The 23,476-nt window shown below is 42.1% G+C and overlaps 1 protein-coding gene across 2 annotated transcripts in view; it reads right to left on the bottom strand.

Moving 5' to 3' along the window:
• Positions 1-870: 870 nt before the first annotated feature.
• The window catches only part of si:dkey-34e4.1 (carboxyl-terminal PDZ ligand of neuronal nitric oxide synthase protein), a 96,526-nt gene continuing 73,920 nt past the window's right edge, over positions 871-23,476 (bottom strand). Inside the window, exon 11 of one of the 2 annotated variants that reach the window (XM_041810186.1) lies at positions 871-4,134. In XM_041810186.1, coding sequence (XP_041666120.1) covers positions 3,585-4,134 — 550 coding nt within the window. In that variant the 3' untranslated portion in view covers positions 871-3,584. Of the gene's footprint in view, positions 4,135-10,505; positions 10,565-23,476 lie in introns of those variants that run through there. The other variant, XM_041810187.1, reaches the window with a different exon arrangement.

The raw sequence follows: 23,476 nt of genomic DNA, 5'->3' as shown, positions 1-23,476 counted from the left end.
AGGGATCAGGCATGAACAGCCCTTTTCAAGTCCAGCCACAAATTCTCTATTGGATTGAGGTCTGAGCTTTGACTCGGCCACTCCAAAACATTAACCTTGCTACAAGCCTTCCAGGGCCGGCTGCCAAGAAACAACCCCACAGTATGATGCTGCCACCACTGTGCTTCACAGTGGGGATGGCGTGTTTGTGGTGGTGTGCATTTTGGTCTCATCAGACCAAAAAACTTTCTCCCACGGGACCATGGAGACTCCCACATGCCTTTTGGTGAACTCTAGTCCAGATTGAATATGAGTTTTCTTCAACAGTGGCGTTCTCTTGTTGTCTGCAGAGTCTCTCCCATCTCAGCTGCTGAAGCTTGGAACTCCTTCAGAGTAGTCATAGGTGTCTTGGTGGTCTTTCTCACTAGTCTCCTTTTTGCACGTTCTCTCAGTTTGTGAGGACGGCCTGATCTAGGCAGATTTACACATGTGCTATATTCCTTCAGTTTCTTAATGATGGGTTTACCTGAACTCTAGGGGATGTTCAGAGCCTTGGAAATATTTTTGCATCCATCCCCTGACTTATACTTTTCTAAAACCTTTTCTCTGAGGTGCTTGGAGTGTTCTTTTGTCTTCATGGTGTAATGGTAGCCAGGAATACTGACTACCATCTCACTAATTGTGAGACTAGTAGCACCAATTGGCTGGACCTCTGTCTCTAACTTTCCATTTCTTCATGATGGATTTAACTGAACTCTGGGGGATGTTCAGTACCTTTGAAATGTTTACGTTTTCTCTGAGTTGCTTGGAGTGTTCCTTCATCTTCATGGTGCAATGGTAGCCAGGAATACTGAATAGAATAAAAAATCACACTGGTAAGTTCTTCAACTAATCCACTTTATTTCTTTTTCTTCCATGTGTTATTGCTGCTATATCTCCCTGCCACATGTGATGTTGAGAAAAGCCTCGTTTCGGTGTGTAAAATGCTTCGCCTGTGAACATTTCACACCCGCACCCCCCCTCCTTCTCCTCACACCTCTGCTGCTTTCCCTCTCACAACCAACTACGTCTACCTGTCAAGTGTTACACCGGTGCAATAATAAAAACACTTACATTGCAGAACAGTCTGATCACTTGCATGTCAAAAATAAACATCTACAACTTCACGTGATTAAGGCGGTATCATAATTGCTGTTAGTATTTTTGTAAAATTAGCACTATGTTAATAGTAGCATTTAGTCTCACCATCTAAACTTTGTGTGAAATCAGTGTTTGGTAGATTATTTCTTTGCTGTAACAATGCTTTTTGGCAATAAATCTTATACCGTTGGAAAGCCTGTTTATTGCCCTTTTAAATGGTGCAACATTTGTAAGGAACATGCATTTGTGCAGAGCTGAGAATATGGGTTGCATCCTTTAAAAACTTGCCAAATCTTCTCTGCCAATGCCAAACAGCTTATTCTGCCATTGACTCTTGTTTGGTGGATTGAAGTCTGGTCTGCAATTGAACAATTTATCCATTTAACAAACAGAAACCTCAGCAGCGTGTGGAAGAGCCATACATAGCCACAACAGCCTGGCTCCTCCTCCTCCTGCTGTGGGATGGCATCCCATTTTTCAACCAGCATTTCTCACAAGCCAGCTAATGTGGTTGTGTTGGTCACTTTGTCATCAACAGCACACTCAAGCTGATCCCACAAGTGTTCAATGGGGTTGAGGTCAGGACTGCTGGCAGGCCATTCCATCCTCTCCACTCCCAAATTCTGGAGGTAGTCTCTGATAAACCCCACTCTGTGGGGGCCAGCTATGTCATCTTGGAAGATAGAGTTCAGTCCCAGACTGTGGAGATATGGGATTGCAACTGGTTGCAGAATCTCATGTTGATATCTCTCTGCATACAGATTGCCTGCAATATTGACAAGTCTTGACAAGACTCCCAAAACAAGACTCAAGATCAACGGATGTTTTGCATGGTCTTGCAAACCTTGACTGCAAATCTGTGGAAGATCTTGACCTTCCTCAGTGCTGACAGGCTGAGGAAACATCTTCTTGGAGTGTCGTCTTCTTGGGACGCCCACTTTGCGGCCTGTCCCTGACATCCCCTGTTATATGCAACTTGGCCTTCAATTCGGCGATGGTACTGAGGCTCACTCCAAATAATTCCACAACTTGGCTTTGCATAACACCAGCTTAATATTGCCTAAAAGTGCCCTATCGCATGGGCCATATCCAGATGAGTCAGACGTGGCATGCCAATTCTTGGAGCAGACACCTGCTGACCACTGTGGCAGAACTCATGCTCACCTGGGGGTACCAGAAGCCCAAAGAAAAGTCAATAGCAACAGCAAAATAAGCTGTTTGGCATTGGCAGAGAAGATATGGCAAAATTTTCATGAATGCAACCCACATACTGAGCTCCTTGTAAATGTGGCTCCATTTAAAAGGGATATAAGCAGGCTTTCCAATGGTATAAGATTGCTTTGTTTCAACAAAGAAATAATCTACCAAACACTAATTTCCTTGTTTATTGCGCTAAGTTTCTAAGGTGATATAAATCGCTATTCTTGCAATGAACTAACCCATCAATGTAGCTCTATTTTAATGTAAATCAATATTTCCAGTGTTTAGTTAAAGCTTCAAACACAAAATGAAAATAAAGAAACAATGTCAGCTAAGCTGACCCTGATGGCTGCAAATTTAACAGATTGTGTTCTGCAGTTGAAAAAAGGCTGAATGGAAGATAAAATCCATCTGCCACACTGTCTTTCACCAAGGTCCTCCATGATTCGCCACTTATCGTCCCATTGAGTGTGAGGGTTCAGACTCCCCTCTCAGACAGCTGCCACCCACTACTATAAAAGCCATTAGCTCTTTGTGTAGAATGTTCAAGGGTTCCTCTCTCCCCTTACTGAAACAAAAAGAATTTTAATTCAATGTGGAAATCCTTTTACTTTGAAGGACAACATCCGAGCTATCTACAGACCCATTTCTAGAATCCGTTCCACTAATCCTCCCAGTGCTGAAACACCCAAAACAGAAGAACTGAAAAACATACTAAGACCTGTTCAACCTTGATCATTAGAAACATACAACACAGCCAGGAATGGATGTGTATAAACCAGACTATCTATCATTCCTTTCACCTTTATCTGACTTTCTTGTTCTTTTCTTTCCATCAAACATGGAGGTGCTCCGTAGACGACAAGGCTTTTCCCAACACCACAAACATCTGCATGAACATCGCGTATTCCTTTGAAGCATTGTACAAAATAATGCTGGCATCTAGCAAAAATAAAATGTGTTCCCTCCTTCCCTTTACTCTACGGTAAATTACTCGTGACTTTAACAGTGCAAGAATTGCTACATGTATTCTGCTTAACATTCTAGTCACTAAATTAGATCATTAAATTCATTACAAAAATACTAAACTTTCCCATTGGCTAATTATTCATAGGATGGATTATTCTCAGTAACTGTTGATGCTACTGTTGGTCTGTGGTGTGTCACAAGTGGACAGAGTAATCAAAGTTCCCAGTGCAAACATAGGAGAGTCTGATGGGGTTGTTGCATTAAAAATGGATTAAAGGACAGTGGGCAGTCTCCTCCTAACTCCTCTGTGGGATATTAGCATCTTCCTGGTTGCTCTCCAGCAGCTCGTCTTCTGAAAAACTGATGTGAAGGCAGGTATCATTCAAAGGCGAGGAAAAGGGCTGTGGGTTCTCGCAGGTGTCTGAATTCGAGACAAGGGTGGAGGGCTCAGAGGAGGCGAACACTGCTTCGCACCTGTCCTCCAGCGGGCTGTCGCACCCACTGGACGCCGTCATGAACGTCCCGCGTTCCCCGAACAAGTCGTCGTCGTCCCTCAGCGGCGACAGCAGCGACTTGGTCTCTGAGCGGACGCCCGAGTCCTCACTGGCCGAGCAGGAACTGCTCTCGCCGTTGCTGAGGGAGTGGAAGTCCGTAGAGGACAAGGAGCTGGGGGTGACGTCTGGGAACGAGAGGCTGCTGCTGCGGCTGGGGGCGGCTTCGGGGGCTGTGGCTTCTCCTGGCGTGGGCGCGGCAGTTACGTCTGATCCTGGAGACAGCGTCCTGCTGGCACGTTTGCGGTTCAAGGAGGGTGGAGGGGGGTCGAGTTTGGGGATCAGCTGTTTATATCTGCAAGAAAAGAGCAGACTGTTGAGTAAAACCACACAACAGACGCACGTTTTTAATGTTTAAAGCAGGAAAACCTCTGCAGAAATGCACCATGAAGCGCTCTTTCATTGGAGTGGGATGTTACAAACTAACTGAGTAACTTCACTCATGGTGCAAAGGTGTCTAATTCACAAAGGCATTCTGGAAAAATCTCTGCAGATTAAGGGATAACTGTCAAATAATTAAAGTATAATGACTAAACCACTTATAGTGATGGAGTAGTGTTTAAAACTAAAAGTGTTTTATCAACTGTAAGACTAAATTTAAAATAGCAGCCAAAAGTAACACTGATTTACGGTTCATACTTTTGCTAATTCAGATTCAACACTTTAATGTGCCTCAGGCTAGTTTTCCTCTTTCGGCAGTCCCATTATCCTCCATTAACCCAGCATACTGTGACTTAAACTGTTACTATACATGATGCTAACTCCCCCCAGACTCTCTGATGTATTTGCTCTCTAGGGACTTATCTACATCCCACAGCTCCCCTGTTGTGAAAACAGAAGGACGGGGAGAGAAAGCCAACCAAAGATGAAAAAGAGTGGGTGGGATGGAAGCGAGGAAAAGGCTGCAGGCTTTCCCCCCACATGCACACCAGAAATAGCTCTATGGCAGCCGCCTTGATTGTACCGCAGAAACGCCTCGACAAGCACCGGCGCGCACAACCGCACACAACCCCACACAATCGCCTCCTGGAAAATGAGTCCTGACACATGGCTGCTAACAAGCCTCACTTCCTCCCTGACTCCTCCCATTTGTGCTGCACCGGTGGCTGCTAACTTCGTTCCCCTGTGAGATCCGGTCTGCGGTTGACTCCTGGTCTCTGTAATGAACTTATGTGACTTGTTGATGTATTTACTGTCTCTGCTGCAGTAGGATGGTGGTGTTGATAGGTACAGTAATGACAGGCTGATGGTAATGATGCTGGGAATCTGTCTCCAAGGATGATTATCCATGTTCTCCTATGACAACAAATGTCACAGGCAGCTCTGTGGGGCTGCAGCAGGGTTGAACTCTGATTCTGGTGTCACAAGTGGAACAACGTTTGAATTAACTAGCACTGGCTCTAGGGAAGACAATGTTGTCCATTGGAGGAGGCAGAGGGTGTTTAACAATTATGTAAAGGTAGGCTGGGGCTCCAAGGGGCCTCAAAATAAAGTCTTTATAGGTGAGCAGGTATGAGGTCTAAATGACCATTAATAGAGCGAATACAGAAGCATCAGAATAGATTTTGATTACGAATAAGATCCTTGGGAGGAACTGTGGCCTGAACAGCAAGCTCCAAAACCCCAAAATGTCTTCATTTTAAAGAAATTACAATACGTTTGACATGATGACACAAGAAATTGGTGGATTACTTTGTAAAATGGCATAAAATATATAGAAATACAATGCACTGAGAAAGTAGAAAGTAACTCTCTTCCTAAATATCTAAACTGCTTCTTAGAGAGTTAGCATGAAACCTAATGCTACATCCATGAAAATGGATGCTACATGCATGAAACCGAATGCTACATCCATGAAAATGGATGCTACATCCATGAAAACAGATGCTACATGCATGAAGCTGTATGCTACATCCATGAAAACGGATGCGACATTCATGAAAACGGATGCTACATGCATGAAGCTAAATGCTACATCCATGCAACTGAATGCTACATCCATGAGGCCGAATGCTACATCCATATAAATGGATGCGACATACATGAAAATGGATTCTACATGCATGAAACTGAATGCCAAATCCATAAAACCGAATGCTACATCCATAATAAAAGGATGCTACATCCATGAAAATGGATGCTACATCCATGAAACCTGATGCTACATCCATGAAACTGGATGCTACATGCATGAAACTGAATGCCACTTCCATTTAACTGAATGCTGCATTCATGAAACTGGATGCTACATCCATGAAACCTGATGCTACATCCATGAAACCGAATGCAACATCCATGAAACTGAATGCTACATCCATGAAACCGAATGCTACATCCATGAAACTGAATGCTACATCCATGAATCGAATGCTACATCCATGAAACCGAATGCTACATCCATGAAACCACATGCTTCATCCATGAAGCTTAATGCTACTTGGTCTGGATGTAGCATTTCAGCTCTGCAGACGCTACATCCATGGTGTCTTCTGGATGCAGGTGACTGACTGCTGGTCCCTTGAGTCTATTTTAGAGTGAGGCCATAATGCTGAACTGGATGCACATGAAGTCATGTTCCCTAGGAGTTTTGCCTTATCCCTTGGACTATATTCACATCTCTTTAATGGATTAAAACTGTGTGCAAACATTCATGGTCTGATAGAGCGGATCCTAGTCACTTCATGATCTTCCTACTTTCCTTCTAGTGTTACAGTGGGATTAACATTGAGGCCCTCTGTCTATGAACAGCTTTCCTGTGTGGGCAGCATTAACAACTTCAGCTTCAGTGTGCTTCTGACCAACCCGTGCTGCTGGAAGGTAACTGAAGTTCAGTCCTGCTTCTCTTAGTGGTGTCTGTTTGGTCTGTTACCTCGCTTTGTGTTTGAAATATTTTCATTTCTTCAAAAATCCACAAGAAAGAAAACAATAAGAGAGCATAAGCAGCTATAAGACCTGGAAATTGTACTGAAAAGACAAGCCAAATTAATTTCTCTGCCACCACTGTTGACAAAGATATCAGGGGTCTCCTCCCTTCTTTATTTTGAATGTTTGATGAGGGTGGAGTGACACTTACAAGCCCAGCGGTGCCTAAAAAGTTGATCTACCTTGGGCTGAGACTGCAGTGCTTAAAGGTAGCTGATGCCCTGGGCATTGTTGTGCTTAACACTGAATGCACTGGACTGGACTGGCTTTAAAAATGGTTGCTACTGGTGAGAAAAAATGGCATTAATGGACACAAAGCCTTACAGAGTTGAGTAAAATGCGACACTATAATTGGATATGTTGCTGTAATATTTGGTGCAGAAATTCAGGTTCCAATCAGGCTAAACTCTAGTAACTTTTTTGATGCCTTATTTCAGATTTAGCACCGTTAGTGGGTCCAAATACTGAGGTACTTAGGGAGTTAAAATGTAGTTGAAGCACCAATGCTTTTGACAGATAATTAGTGGAAATTAAATCTGTGGTTTTGATCCTGGGAGTAGTAAAAACACCCTGTAAAAACACACCAAAAAAGAGTTCAATATTTAGGATGGTTGCCTCCTAAAATTGCAGAGAAAGTGTTCAATGTTTGTGTGAATTTGTTTTGTTTCTCCATTTTAAATTTTGCAAACAACACTTTTTTTTGTCAGGAATCAACATTTTGTTAAATTTGAGGAAATTCCATAACTGGTGTAACAGTTAGTGCAAAAGTAGCCTGTATTGTGCTTTTCCTCTCTTCTAGCGTAAATTAGAAACTTTGGCTTTTGAAGAGTCTGATTCAGCTGCGGTTGCGTCTTCTTCTTCTGTGGTATTACACACGCTGTCAAACTGTAGAGATGAATTTGAGGCTGGATCAAGGAGCAGGCCGCCTTATTACCATAACTCTGAGTCAGCACTCCTGTTTCCTGTCAGAGTGACGCTCCTCTCCACCTCGCTGACTTATCTCCTCCTGCAGCGTCTTCTCATTCAGTCCTTTTTTCCCAGCCCACCTTTGTCTCTCCATTCATCTTGCTTTCAGTCATCGCTGAAAGGTACCACAGTGTTCAAATCCTCCTGTGCTCATTAAACCATGATGCTCTACACTAAAGGAGACTATTAAAGTCAGACTGCTTCATTTTACTGCCATTGATTTAGGCTCATTTCTGTTTAGTAAGAATCAAAATCTAGTTTAAACATACAAGTAATGGCATGGTGTTTCTGGTGCAACAGCAATAGTTTTTTTGACCTAAGAAATTATCCATAAATATTCACCCCCTTAAAACTGACTGACCTAATTCAACAGCAGTCCTGCTAATTGGTGCTAGCAGTCTCACTTTTAATGAAATGGGGATCACCTGAGTGCAGTGACTGTGTCTCAAGTGATTGGAGTATAAAGACACCCGTGGTTGGAAGGTCCAGGCACTGGTTAATCAAAAGTCAAGTAAAGTAAAGTCATGTCATACTTTATTAATCTCCGAAGGGAAATTCACAGTTTACACTCTATTGTTTTACATGCTACACACTCATAGACGCAGTGATGGCCTTGCTGCTCTTGTTGATGCGCTGACGTGAGCTGTTTGGGGTTCAGTGCCTTGCTCAAGGGCACTTCTACAGTGCTCAGGACGTGATCTGGCACCAGGCTGGCTACCAGGCTGAAGAAAATTTAAAGGGAATTCTTATTTTGTGGCCAATAGAGGACATAATATTGATACAGCAACATAATTACCTATGAGTATTCCAGCCCTTGGATGTTCTACCCTTTTATTGATTTAACAAATCAATCATGATCAATATAATTTGGCAATTTTGACAAAAAATATTCACCTTTAACGTTAGAGGCCTAATTCAACAGAGAGCCAATTGGTGTTACTAGTCTAACAATTGGTGAGATGGTAGTATTCCTGGCTACCATTACACCTTGAAGACAAAAGAACACTCCAACTCAACACTCAACATCCCCCAGAGTTCAGTTAAATCCATATGAAGAAATGAAGGAATATGGCACATGTGTAAGTCTGCCTAGATAAGACCGTCCTCACAAACTGAGTGAGCGTGCAAGAAGGAGACTAGTGAGAGAGGCCACCAAGACACCTACGACTACTCTGAAGGAGTTCCAAGCTTCAGCACCTGAGATGGGAGAGACTCTGCAGACAACAACTGTTGGCTGGGTTCTTCACCAGGCAGAGCTTTATGGGAGGCTGGCAAAGAGAAAGAGACCGCTGAAGAAAACTCAGATTCAGTCTGGACTAGAGTTCACCAAAAGGCATGTGGGAGACTCTGTGGTCAAGAGGAAAAAAGTTCTTTGGTCTGATGAGACCAAAATGGTGACACCAAGCACTGCACATCACCACAAACACACCATCTCCTCTGTGAAGCACGTTGGTGGCAGCATCATGCTGTGGGGATGCTTCTCGGGTTTGTAAAAGTAGAGGGTCAAATGAATGCAACAAAACAGGAAAATCCTAAAGGACAATCTTAATGAGTCTGCAAGAGAACCATGGCTTAGGAAAAGATTTATTCTCCAGCAAGACAATGAGCTGAAGCATACAGAGAAAGCTACACAGAAATGGTTTAAAGACTACAGAGGGAATGTTCTGGAGTGGCCTAGTCAAAGCCCAGCCCTCAATCCAATAGAGAATATGTGGCTGGACATGAAAAGGGCTGGTCATGCCCGATCCCTGCGCAAAGAAAAATGGAGTAAAATTGCAGATTCCAGATGTGCAAGCCTGATTGAGACCTATCCACACAGACCTGAGAGCTGTGATTGCAGCCAAAGATAAATCTTCTAAATACTGACTTGAGGGGGTGAATATTTATGAAGTCACTTATTTTACTTTAATATTTTTGTTAAATTGATATTACTTTGTAGAAATCTGCTTTTACTTTGACATTAAAGAGTTTTTTTTGTATAATTTTTGTCAAAAAAGCAATATTACATGACAATCACTTGCACTAGAATGGAAAACCTCTATTGTATTCCTCTGCTGCTCCTCTTCTGGCTTCAGTTCAGAAAGTGACAACTTTTTTACACATTGTCTCTTTAGTAGAGTGTTTTGTGGGTATGTTCAGTGAAGTAAAACATGCATCTAACAAAACACAGACACAGAAACCTCTGCAACAACAGCGTGCGTGTGAGACAGGTAAATCAAGAGGTACTTCTGCCTCTGCTCTGATAGCTTATCTGTTCAGGTGGAACCTCCACTGACAAAATAATACCACATCTTGACAGGAACATTTTGTCCGTTTTGCCAAAACTATGCGGGACAGAGCCACGCTCAGAGCGGCACAAATTGTGGTAAAAACAGACCATGCAAAAGATGTGTGACTTGCAGACTGCCTGGATGCTAATGTGGTTATGAATTTGCAGAATCATCTGGATGGAAATGGAGGTTATTATGCAGTCATTAGCAGAGAAATCACTGCTGAGACTAATACAAAGGCCAACAAACACCCACACTGACTCTCCATTCGCCACATGCCCGGCCCCATGCTTGTGCCACATAACACTGGTATCGCATGCTGGTAGGTATGAGTAATACTCACATAGAGGGAGGAGAAGGGGCAGAGAGGAGAAGAAGAGGAGGAGGAAGAGGAAGAGGAGAAGCGGGCTGGTGCAGCATACGAGAAGAGGGACAGGGTTTGGGATGGGATGCAACAATGGATGTTTCTTTGTCTCTGAGGTTTCGGTTTGTTTGTTTGAGCAGACTGACGGGAAAATGGGGGATGGTTAGAGGATGAAGAGGAAGAGCAGGAGAGGGTCCTCGCACCTGTACCAAAGAGAGGCAGAGGTTAGAGGATCAGGGACGTATTGAGGGACTAGTTAATTTACAAGTTTTGTACATAAGACTTTAAATGACATATTTAGAGGGTTATGAGTTGAGTTTCCAGATACAGGCTGCTATATTTGATCACTAGAGGAGGAACTGGTAGGGCGACTCAATGCTCTTATACACTACTATATGCTGTGATACAATTAGCTTTGATAGGCTATTATACCCAACACCACTATACCATAAGGTACAGTACTTTACAATATGTTATGATACACTATGCAAGACCACACTATATGCTTCATTACAATAAACAATGACATGTTAAGCTATACTACTATTTGCTATGCTGGGATATGATATGATACATTACTCTACTGCATTGGCTCCCAACCTGGGGTCCAGGACCCCCTGGGGGGTGCCAAAGATCTTAGGATGGGCGCAAGGCTTTGTTTGCTTTGAGGCTGCCAAAATGAGATTTGCAAATATTGACTGAAACCATCTGCCTTTTCTAAGCCTTCCAGGGCTGGCTGCTTGGAAGCATCCCCACAGCATGATGCTGCCACCAACGTGCTTCACAGAGGGGATGGTGTGTTTGTGGTGATGTGCAGTGCTTGGTGTCACCATTTTGGTCTCATCAGACCAAAGAACTTTCTTCCACTTGACCACAGAGTCTCCCACATGCCTTTTGGTGAACTCTAGTTCAGACTGAATCTGAGTTTTCTTCAACAGTGTCTTTCTCTTTGCCACTCTCCCATAAAGCTTTGACTGGTGAAGAACCCAGCCAACAGTTGTTGTCTGCAGAGTCTCTCCCATCTCAGCTGCTGAAGCTTGGAACTCCTTCAGAGTAGTCATAGGTGTCTTGGTGTCCTCTCTCACTAGTCTCCTTCTTGCACGCTCACTCAGTTTGTGAGGACGGTCTGATCTAGGCAGATTTACACATGTGCCATATTCCTTTGTGTCTTCATTATCGATTTAACTGAACTCTGGGGGATGTTGAGTGACTTGGAAATTTTTGCATCCATCCCCTGACTTATACTTTTCAATAACCTTTTCCCTGAGTTGCTTGGAGTGTTCTTTTGTCTTCATGGCATAATGGTAGCCAGGAATACTACCATCTCACTAATTGTGAGACTAGTAACACCAATTGGCTCTCCGTTGAATTAGGCCTCTGACGTTAAAGGGGGTGAATTTTTTTTTTTCAAAATTGCCAAACTATATTGATCATGATTGATTTATATAATCAATAAAAGGGTAGCACATCCAAGGGCGGTAATATTTCATTGGTACTTTATGTTGCTCTATTGGCCACAAAATAAAAATTCCCTTTAAATTTACTCTAATTAAATTCTCAATTTAAAGCCTCACAGATGGAGGTACAATCCTAATAGCTTCTTAGTGCTCACCACTCTTCATAATTATTTTCTCAATCTGGCTTGAGGACAGCATGATCCCTAAAACTCCCATGAGCATTAGAGGGAGAGAAAAAGTCCTGGATTGAATCAGAGCAGAGTCCTTTAATGCTTCTCGTTTAAAGTTGAGCGCTTAAACCCTGACAGAGTGACTTGTGTTATTTTATAGTTTTTCCCAGCAGTGAACTCTTTCCGTTGTTGATGGTCGCCCGTAAAACTAAATTGTTTTTTTTTTGTTGATGTTCTCAATGAATAGCACCTTGGGAGTCATAGTCACTTCACTTTTTTATCACACCAGCTTGTACTTTTGTCCTTCTTATCGAAGAAGCAAATTTTTGGGGTCAGTTAATCTTTTGCGCTGATGACTCAACTGGGAGGTTTTGGGGGTCTATCAGAGCCATCTGAGTGTGACTCACCAAACATGTATTAGGGGAATTAATGAGTCTTTGACATGAAATAGCTCCACTCATCCATCCACCCATAAACACTGAACACTCCAACTTTCTGATGAATTACTCTGCTGGTTCTCACAGCAAGAATGTTCGCTGTGATTACAGAGGATGACCACTTCAAGAAATATTTCACTTATTTATACCAATGGATTTAGCAAGTGGATGAAAACAGAGAGCCAGAGATGACACTCAAAGGTTTAAACATTCGTTTCAGGCCATTCCCTGCTGAGCCTTTCTTATTATTGGGTTAATTTTAGGTTGCATGAAAATCAATAGAGACTAAAGCTGCAAGGGTGTTTTAGAAGTTAAAATAAGCCCCTGCGGTGTCTGCACGACAAAGGGTATGAGTCAGAGGCAGCATGCTAAGTAACTTTTCAATAACATGAACAGAAATGAAGCAAACAGTAGGAGCTCAGCAAATCGACAGGTGGGGACAAGTAAAAGAAATCTGTAAAACATTTTTATTGTTCCCTTCTGGCAAGTCTTTCAAAAGAACAGCTTCTGGTCAAATCCTCAATACTTCAACCTTTAGGACAGACAAGTCCAATAAAGCAGCGGACAGGCGCCATCAGCGGGGTTGAACTAAGTAAAAGCACACTGGGTCTTTGAAGAAGAACTTTGATTTTTGAAAGGGATTTCAGCAAATCAGATTCACAGCCATCTAAATGTGTGAGAGGTCTGGGTGAGGGGTTTGAGCATGTACAAGGATCAATGTGGAGTGTTGAAAGATAATGACAGGGTCAAAAATATGTGACATTTTAAGAGTTAACAGTAAGTATTTCCTCACTAAACGAATTAAGTAAAGACTTTCTACATGGAGAGTGATGTCAGATTCTTCCTCTTCTGGAGCTTTTTGTTCAATGGGTATTAACGCGGTTTGGCAACGGCCGACGCTTAAAATAGACCTGCAGCATATCTTCGTGGAGCGAAGTGGCGCTCCAGGCATGTGCCACTGCCGGTCTGGATCGCTGGCGATGGAAATGCTCTGATAGACTAGAGCGGGAGGGATGTGCTCCGCAGTACGATTCCCTGGCAGATCACAACGTGGTTGCCATATGTGGAAATTGGAGGTTAGAAATGCATAGAAGTATATAACAAAAGTGGAATGGAAACACTTTTCTGAATTTACAAGTCACAGGACGTAACGTACGTTGTCACATGACCAGTTTAGCCTAAAACAACATGGCACATTAAGGTGGGCAGAAGAGGAGCTGAGACATTTCTTAACACCATACTTACAGCTTATCCGTGGCTTTCGCCATACATACGGACTTTGCCTCTGAACTATCATCCGTTGCCTTCGTCTTTTGTTCAAAATTTTTAAGGCAACCTTTGTGGATGTAATCTAACCATACAAACACACAACAGGTCTTGAACGTCTATCTTTCTTGTAACAGAGTCTCGCAAGATTTTACGAGAATGATGGGGCTCATGCCAAAAACTCCCTTCAATGGAAACTCATTCAAAGCGCAATTGCACTTCGTTCAAATTTTCGAAATATCGCTGTCTGCAAAAAACTGTGATGGAAACAGAGCTACTGTTACACCCAATTAGTAAACCTTAAGAAAAGTCATGCAAACCTACAAAAGCTTAAGTAATTCTAGGCCTCATAATACCTAGGCTTTACCTCCGAGCATTGACCCTGCTGCAGTGGTCAGTCAGTGTCTGGTCCAAGAATGGGCATGCCACGTTTGACTGATTTGGATAGGGCCCTTGGGATAAGGTAATGCCAAGCTTGTGTTCTGCAAAAACCACGTTGCAGCATCATCTGGAGTGAGCCCAAACTGAATGCCAAGTTCCATAAAATAGGGGATGTCAAAGACAGGCCATGAAGTGGGCGTCCCAAGAAGATGACATCATCAGGCCCGCTTGCACTGGTGTTGGCAACATGTGGAGGAACATTATGTCCAGATTCTGCCTCAGGCAGTTGGGCTGTAGGGTCAAAGTGTGGAAAAGAGATGGAGAACGCTATGCTGATTGGTGCACCGATAGACTAACATCTTTTGGTGGAGGCAGTGTGATGGTGTGGGGCAGCATCTCCCTCACTGGAAAAACAAAGCTTGTCATCATTGGAGGAAATCTCAATGCAGAGAGAAATGGAGATGATATCCTGTAACCAAAGGCAATCCCATAATTCCACAGTCCAGGACTGACCTCTATCTGCCAAGATGACGATGACGGGTTTATTAGCGACTACCTCCAGAATTTGGGAGTGGAGAGGATGTAACGTCCTGCCAGAAGTGCTGACCTCAAACCCCTATTGAACACTTGTGGGATCAGCTCAAAATAAGAATCAATAACAACAGCAGAATAAGCTGTTCAGCCCTTCAATTTGGAGATGGTTCTAGGGCTCACTCCAAATAATGCTACAACTTGCTTCTGTGGAACACCAGCTTTAGGTTGTCCTGTTGGACACACCCTATACAGATCAGCCAAATGGGGCAGAATCAGGCACCTGATTGTCAGCACTCTGGGGTACCAGAGGCTCAAAACAAGAGTCAGTGGGAGAATAAGCTGTTTGGCATTGACAGAGAAGATTTGGAAAATTTTTCATGGGCGCAACCCTCATACTCAGCTCTGCTGCTCGTCCCTCAAATGCATGTTCCTTACAAATGTGGCACCATTTAAAACGGAAAATTATTGCAAATACGCATTGTCACAACAAAGAAATTCAAAACATTAATGACTTACTGTGCTAGGTTACATGTAAATGTGCTGACTAGGAGGGGGGGTGTAGTTGGTTTTGGTCTGGGAGACTGGTGCAACTTCTACTTGTTGCTGTGAGTGGAATCTAGCTCCACCATAAGGCCTGGAATCCATCATCCATTACGTTCCAATCACATCTTTACTATTAAATTATCAGCTTACACGGCTGCCTGTTGAGCTCTGACACACAGGATGATGCTAATGATGAGGGAAACAAAGAAAAAGATAGAGGGGAAGGAAAGATCACCTGATAGGTCAGAAAATGTGATTATGCAACATTCAATACTGTCAGAGGGCGAGCTGAGTGAGGGTGACAGAGTCCAGTCCGTACCTCGCTGTAAGAAAACATGACTCACTGGTGAATAATATATAGTTTGATGTTCATATGGGATGGCTACCATATGTGTTGGGTTCTGCTCTGTGTGGGCATGCTGCAGTTTATAGCAGGCTCTGGGGATTGCATGTATTGTAGGGATTATCTTCAAGTTTCATACGAATATTAATGTTTCCCAGATGATGTATGGTACTGATTTAGCTGATCCTCCCGCTCTTTCTTTAGTGTCATCAAAAGGGTAGAATTACTGGCTTTTGATTTCTCAACAAACTACTTTCACATTTGGTCTCTATGTTCATGTTCAGGAAGCCAAGCCAAAAGCCAAAGCTTCCATTCATCTGTTAATCTATAATCCATCCTCACTGATGCTTTTGGTAAGGACCAAAAGAGTGAGACTGTGGATGCAAGCAGTCGACATGAGTTTCTCCAAAGGGTGGTCGAACTCAGCTCTAGACTTAGGGTAAGGAGTTCAGACATCCACAGAGCTTGGAGTAAAGCTGCTGCTCTTCTGCATCAAAAGGAGCCAGATTAAGTTTTTGGGACATCTCATGAGGACAATCCATGGTTTCCTCGAACTAAGAGAGTAGCTCCAGAACTCACTCCTCACACACTCTACAGCTTAATCAAGAGTGCCTATACACCTGGTCACTATAGCACTCCCTGCCTTCCTGTAAGGCTGGCCTTACACTGGACAGCTGTTTAAATCCTAAAATCTTGTTTTAAAGGTGATCACAGTCAGTGCTGTTGATATGTGTGCTTTTTGCTACATTTCTGCAAAAGAAGGGCGGATATTTCTGGAAGGAAACAACACTCTGGGACACACTGAATGTGTGATGTGTTGGAGTTACTCCTCTGGTTTTATATGCAAAAAGAATTATTGCTCTATCTCATTTGGTTGCAATTCTACCTGCGGTTAAAAATAGATATGCAAATCGGACAACACTGGTTTTAAGGTTTGATAAACATTTTCCAGACCCATTGGGGTTGTTAAATATAAGGTTAGAAATAAGGCAACATTTTCACTGCAGGAATATATGTCACAGAAATTACAGGCTGTGTTTTATTCTGCTCATTTTGTCATTGTCATAAACAAAGCTATCATATAAATGCATTTATTAGGCAGAGGGTTACATATCTGCTATTATTAAGCATTTTATTGCCATTATTTATATTTGGCAGTGTGGGTTTTCTGAGATCTTCCTGCCCTTCCATGAGCCTTCATGGAAAGCAACTAGCAGGGGCAGCACATGTTCCTGCCCTACCTGTGCAAGGAAAGCCTGAGGCTGGGAGAAAAGCAGCAAAAAAGCCAGAGCAGGCATCAGTGACAACAGAATGACATGATATAAGTCAGATGTAGCATAATAGAGGAGCTGGGGTGGAGGAGGATTGTAAAAGAAGTTTGCAGAGAAAGAGTAGTCAGCCAGAGCAACATAAATATAGCAGCGGTGCATTTAGCCAATAGAAAGCTTGGCACGAATCAGCTGGTAGTCAGCTGATCAGGGCTTGAGTGAAACTTCAGTGACACCCTGGCCTGCCTGGACTTACACTATATGCTCAGTTTTGTTGTATAGTTTAGTAATACCACATGATTGTCCAAATTATTATGGCACTCCTAGACTTGCCATTTGAGAACCACTGCACTAGACAAGTGGTTCTCAACCTTGGGGTCGGGACCCCCTTGAGGGTCGTGATACACTGAGAGGGGGTCAACAGATGCCTTGAAAAAACTAAGAATATTTTCAATATTACACTGTTGCCACTTCATACCAATTTTACCAAATGCAAACCCTTTTTCATCACTTTTAAACACTAATTTTGCCAATTTTAGAACATTTTTGCCACTTAAAACCAATTTTTGTCCATTTTAAACCCTTTCCATCACTTCTTTCTGCCTGTTTTTGCCACTTCCAAACCAATTCCTGCCACTTTCTGCTTATTGATGCCTCTTTTGACCCATTATTGCCTCTATCAATCACTTTTTACAACACTTTCTTTGCCCATTTTAACCACAGTTAACACATTTTTGCCAGTTTATATCAAATTTTCATCTCATTCTACCTAATTTCCACCAATTTTTGCACTTCAAAGCCATTTCAGCCACTTTTTAACCCCCTCTTACCACTTTTTGTGCCCGTTTTTCCCACTTTAACCCAATAACATTCTTCAGAAATCTAATTTCACCACCTTTTCCACCATTTTTTTTTGCCATTTTTATCTTATTTTAATTATGTTTTAAACAAAAGTTATTTTCGTTTGAAGGAGGCTAATCACTACACAACTGAATAAATAAAGATATTTGTTTCTTTGATAAGAGTGGTTATTATTCAGGTTAAATATAAAATATGGTTTTCACAACTTTACTTCACAATGGACCATAGTCTCTAACCTCCACAGGCCCCCAGTTTGGCTGGGCCCCAGAGACCTCTTACTTTATCCCCCCTTATGGACAGCCTTGTTTGCACATGACTATTCTTGAATGTGCATGGCTGTATTCAACCACCTTCAGGTACAGTGGGGGTCCCTGGTTTCTGTCGCCTTTATTTTGGGGGTCATGTGCTGAAAAGATTGAGAACCACTGCACTAGATGACTCAGCCAGACCATCAGAGGTAAATCTGGCCTTGAATTGGGCTTAAAATGCTGTAGTGTGTGGCCGTCTCTGGGCACACCAGAGAAAATAAGAAAGCAGTTTATTCAAGTAACTTATGGCCATGCATGTCTATCAAACACCTATATCATAATAAGCTCCCTATCTAACTGAGCTGCGCTGCACTCTAAGCAAATGTTAGAAATCATTGTAAGCACTGTTATCGTGAGCATGCACACTACAAGCTAACAACAGCTAGCTTGGCTGGTGACTTGTTTTTTATGCGTCATGAAGATGTTAATGAGTCAAAGGGTTGTAAAAACATACTGCATGTTTGGCTCACCATGTCAAGCCTTCAATTACACGCTGTTGTGGTGCTGCTTTCCTTCTTCTGTTTGTTGTTTAAAGTGTGACTCACTGCATGGTTAGATAAAGTGGTACTACGCCAACATAGCATACGCACTGATCATACACTACTCCATTCTTTACAGCACATATGGCTCTAATCCACGTTGGATGATAATGCCGGTGTGATTTAAAGCAGGAACACTCTGATAATGTGAGATAAATAGATGCTATTGTTCTGCATGACCAGAACTAGACCTGGGAGGAGGTCAGCTGAGGCTGGATGATGAAAAGGAGGAGAGGAGGAGGCGAGGCAAGACTAGACGGTGTGAAAAGATGGTAAGGGAGTATCTGTCTGCTAGTCTGCAGGACATAAAATAAAGCCACTCAGGCTGTAAACATTGATTCGCTGGGGAAATCCAGAAAACAAAAGCAAATGGAGGCAATAAACTTTGCCTTGCTGTGGGGGGGGAGCGGATAAAGAGTGAGACTGCAGGAAAGGTAATGCAAAGGAGTTTGGAAATAACGGCATAAAGCTCTCTTTACCTGATTTTTCCAATACTTCATTGAGGTTATTATATAAAGCGAAGTCTCATTAGCTTTATTACACTGCCGTTCCAAATACTGGAAGGTCAGAGCAGAAATACCCTGACTCTCATTATGTTTATAAGCCGTTTGTTTATAAAGCAGGCATTAAGTTTTACGATAACCATTTATGGAAAGATGATGTCATGAAGGAAAGGAGGCAAACAACAGCCAATAAAAAAGGGGCACCAAGGGGAGCGTTCCACTGAAAGAACACATAAAAAAGTCCTGGTTGGTTTCCGTCTTTAACTTTTCTACTAGAACAACTCTTCTAAAAGTCACTAAAGACATGTTTTCATCTCTTGATTCTGATCCCAGGTGCACTTTTTATTTATCTCACCAAGATATTTGTTAGTCTAGATCAGTGGTTTTCAAATTTTTTTTTCCCAAGGCACACCTGAAGTTAAGGCAAAATCTCAAGGCACACCATATTTAAATCAATACAAAATACCCTTTCAAATAATGCTACAGTAAAGGTGGCCTAAAAGGTGGCGCAGCCAACTGGGGGATCATGGAGATGGTAAAATTGGGCAAAAGTGGCATAACAAAGTCAGAAATTGGCAAAAATTGGTTAAAAAGAAGTGGCCAAACAATGGGTTAAAATTGGCATGAACTTGTTGAAAGTGTCAAAATAGTGGCAAATAGTGGTTTTAAGGTTTGATAAACATTTTCCAGACCCATTGGGGTTGTTAAATATAAGGTTAGAAATAAGGCAACATTTTCACTGCAGGAATATATGTCACAGAAATTACAGGCTGTGTTTTATTCTGCTCATTTTGTCATTGTCATAAACAAAGCTATCATATAAATGCATTTATTAGGCAGAGGGTTACATATCTGCTATTATTAAGCATTTTATTGCCATTATTTATATTTGGCAGTGTGGGTTTTCTGAGATCTTCCTGCCCTTCCATGAGCCTTCATGGAAAGCAACTAGCAGGGGCAGCACATGTTCCTGCCCTACCTGTGCAAGGAAAGCCTGAGGCTGGGAGAAAAGCAGCAAAAAAGCCAGAGCAGGCATCAGTGACAACAGAATGACATGATATAAGTCAGATGTAGCATAATAGAGGAGCTGGGGTGGAGGAGGATTGTAAAAGAAGTTTGCAGAGAAAGAGTAGTCAGCCAGAGCAACATAAATATAGCAGCGGTGCATTTAGCCAATAGAAAGCTTGGCACGAATCAGCTGGTAGTCAGCTGATCAGGGCTTGAGTGAAACTTCAGTGACACCCTGGCCTGCCTGGACTTACACTATATGCTCAGTTTTGTTGTATAGTTTAGTAATACCACATGATTGTCCAAATTATTATGGCACTCCTAGGGTGACAAGTGGTCTAAAAGGCTTAAATGTTGTTAAACGATGGTAAAAAATGGTTAAAAGGTGAGACAAAAAGGGCAAGATTTGGCAAAAAAAAGTGGTCAAACAAGGCAAAAGTGGGTGAAATTTGTCAAAAATGTGGCAAAAATGGGTTGAAAGTGTCAAAAAGATGACAAAATAGATCACAAGTGGCAGAAAAGTGGCACAAAAGGGTTGAAGTTGCAATAAAGAGGTAAGAATGGGTTAAAAGTGATTAAGAAGGAGTAAAAATAGCCAAACGATAGCAAAATTTGCCGAAAAATTGTAAAAAGGTTGCAAAAATAGGTTAAATGAGGCAAAATGTGCCAGAAAAAGTGGCAAAAATTGGTCGAAAGTGGTAAATAGGAGTGGCAAAAATGCAAAAAAGCAGCAAAATGGTTTAAGCTGTCAAAAGATCAAATTCAATCAACCCAAAATTAGCTTGCCATGGTTTTCAGCTCTAAATGAGGTAACTGTTAGCCAGGACGCTAGCACCAATGCTACTGATCCAACTCACATACACTGATATCATCAGTAAATCACAACTGTGGAGGGCCCATTCTCTGGGTTTTTTCTAGCCAGATCTGTGGGCAGGCCTGGTTACAGTAGGCTACTTGCCATAAATTCGTAGTGATAACATGTGGTTGTACAAGTTCCCAAGGCACATCTAGACTTGCCTCAAGGCACACTAGTTTGCCCTGCCACACCATTTGAGACCCACTGTTCTAGATTAATATGTACTCCATGATAGACTCCACCATTTTGGTCCAGATTGAATCACTCTCTTTTGGTTTTGTGCCTACCTTCATAGCAGATCTAAGTGTATTGTTTCCAGTGGCTCTCAGTCCAGTTTCACAGTTTGAAACAGAAGTTCCACAAGGTTCTAATCATGGAACCACTTCCTTTTTTTCCATTTTTATAAACAATCTTCCACAAATACATTCAAACTGCTATGTTCTCCTATATGCTGACGATACTGTCATTTACCAGACCAATTCCAATAAACCACTAATCCGAAAACTCTTTAAAGTTTGATTTTAGCCCTCTCCAAAACTGGTTTTGCAATAGTAAGCATATGCTGAACAGGGAGAAATCCTGTTGTATGGGATTTGGATCAAAACATGGTCTGTCACATTCCATCGCACTGTTTATTCAAACATTCCTGACGTCTCTTTTGAGCCACATGTTGACACAAGTTAATCGGGATTCCTGGCTACCATTACACCATGAAGACAAAAGAACACTCTAAGCAACTCAGAGAAAAGGTTATTGAAAAGTATAAGTCAGGAGATGAATGCAAAAACATTCCCAAGGCTCTGAACACCCCCCAGAGTTCAGTTAAATTAATCATCAAGAAATGGAAGGATTATGGCACATGTGTAAATCTTTCTTGATCAGACCGTCCTCACAAACTGAGTGAGCGTGCAAGAAGGAGACTAGTGAGAGAGGCCACCAAGACACCTATGACTACTTTTGGCCGGGTTCTTCACCAGTCAAAGCTTCATGGGAGAGTGGCAAAGAGAAAGACACTGTAGAAGAAAACTCAGATTCAATCTGAGCTAGAGTTCACCAAAAGGCATGTGGGAGACTCCACGATCGAGTGGGAGAAAGTTCTTTGGCCTAATGAGACCAAAATGGAGCTTTTTGGCCATCAAGGCCAACACACCATCTTCACTGTGAAGCATGGTGGTGGCAGCATCATGCTGTGGGGGTGCTTCTTGGCAGTCTGCCCTGGAAGGCTTGTAAAGGTAGAGAGAAAAACGTATGCCGCAAAATAAAGGAAAATTGAAGAGGACACTCTTATTCAGTCTCCAAGAGAACAACAGCTAAGGAGAAGATTTATTCACACAGAAATGGTTTAAAGACAACAAGGTGAATGTTCTGGAGTGGCCGAGTCAAAGCCCAGACCTCAATCCAACAGAGAATTTATGGCTGGACTTGAGAAGGGCTGTTCATGCCTGATCCCCATGCAACCTGACAAAGCTTGAGCAGTTTTGCAAAGAGGAATGGAGGAAAATTGATATAAAAAAATCAATTAAGGGGTAAAAAACCCAAGGGGGCTGAATACTTTCTTATAGGCACTGTAGATCACCACAGCCATATTTTATTCTCTTAACTGGCTTCAACCTTAATCCAGAAGGCAGTTTCACTGGGTCCAGTTTATCTTTAAACATGTTCACTTCAATTTTCTATCAATTGTTCTAAGCCATTTTGGAAGGAAAATAGAAAATGTGAGTGAGCAGAGAAGTTCAGAGGAAACTGTAGAGTTGTTATGTAATAATACAGATAAAAAAGGGTTAAAGCTTGGCGTCCAGCAAACTCGCACATGAAACTAATGTTCAAATGGAAATATTAAGTACCGAGCCTCCTTTTGTGTTTCCATTTCCCCCTCTTCATCCTCATGCAAAAGGAAAAATAGGAAACATTTGGACATGTAGCTGGGTAGAGTTTCAGGTTTTGGAAGCACGAGAGCTGTGATTGGCTGGGAGTCTGTACAGCACGAAACCACAAGATGTGAGTCTGGCTGTATGGATCTACGCTGCAGAAAAACACATGCATGCACAAAACAAAAGCAGACTTACAAAACCTCCGCAAGCATGCCAAATACCCACGCACCGCATCAATTCCAGCTTCTTAATTTTCTCCTCGTCTGTTTTGAAATCAACTTTAGAGCACTCTCCTTTGAGATTTTGATGCGAATTGCTTTGTGTGAGAGAAAGCCGCAAGAACAAGAGACAAATTAAGAGAGAGGGTATGGAAGAGAGAGTGAGAGAGGAGCGTTTCTCCTGCTTTATCTCATGTACAGTCAGTTGTTTCTTTACCACGCTGCAGCTGCTCTTTGTGATGGCTTTAAGGAGATTGAAGTTCATTTGAAAGCTCATTAAAAAGTCATTACATGCTGTAGCTTCATATATGTGTGCATTTAAAGTATAAGCTGCTGGTGTATCTCTAAGCTGTGTTACATAACAGACATTTAGGAAAAAGTGAAGGCACGCCAGATAAATCCTGAGACGGAGAGAAGTAGGTCTTAAACATTCTTGAAAAGTACTCCTTATAAATTATTCCAAAGGAAATGATGTCATTTATTCTCTGTACTCCCAGGGCACGTGTTTCAACAGCTTCTTAAAATGTTATTTTATAATACAGAAACACTGGG

This window comes from Cheilinus undulatus, linkage group 17 (genome assembly GCF_018320785.1).
Source record: "Cheilinus undulatus linkage group 17, ASM1832078v1, whole genome shotgun sequence".
NCBI lineage: Eukaryota > Metazoa > Chordata > Actinopteri > Labriformes > Labridae > Cheilinus > Cheilinus undulatus.
This window is presented reverse-complemented; position numbering and strand designations above follow the sequence as displayed.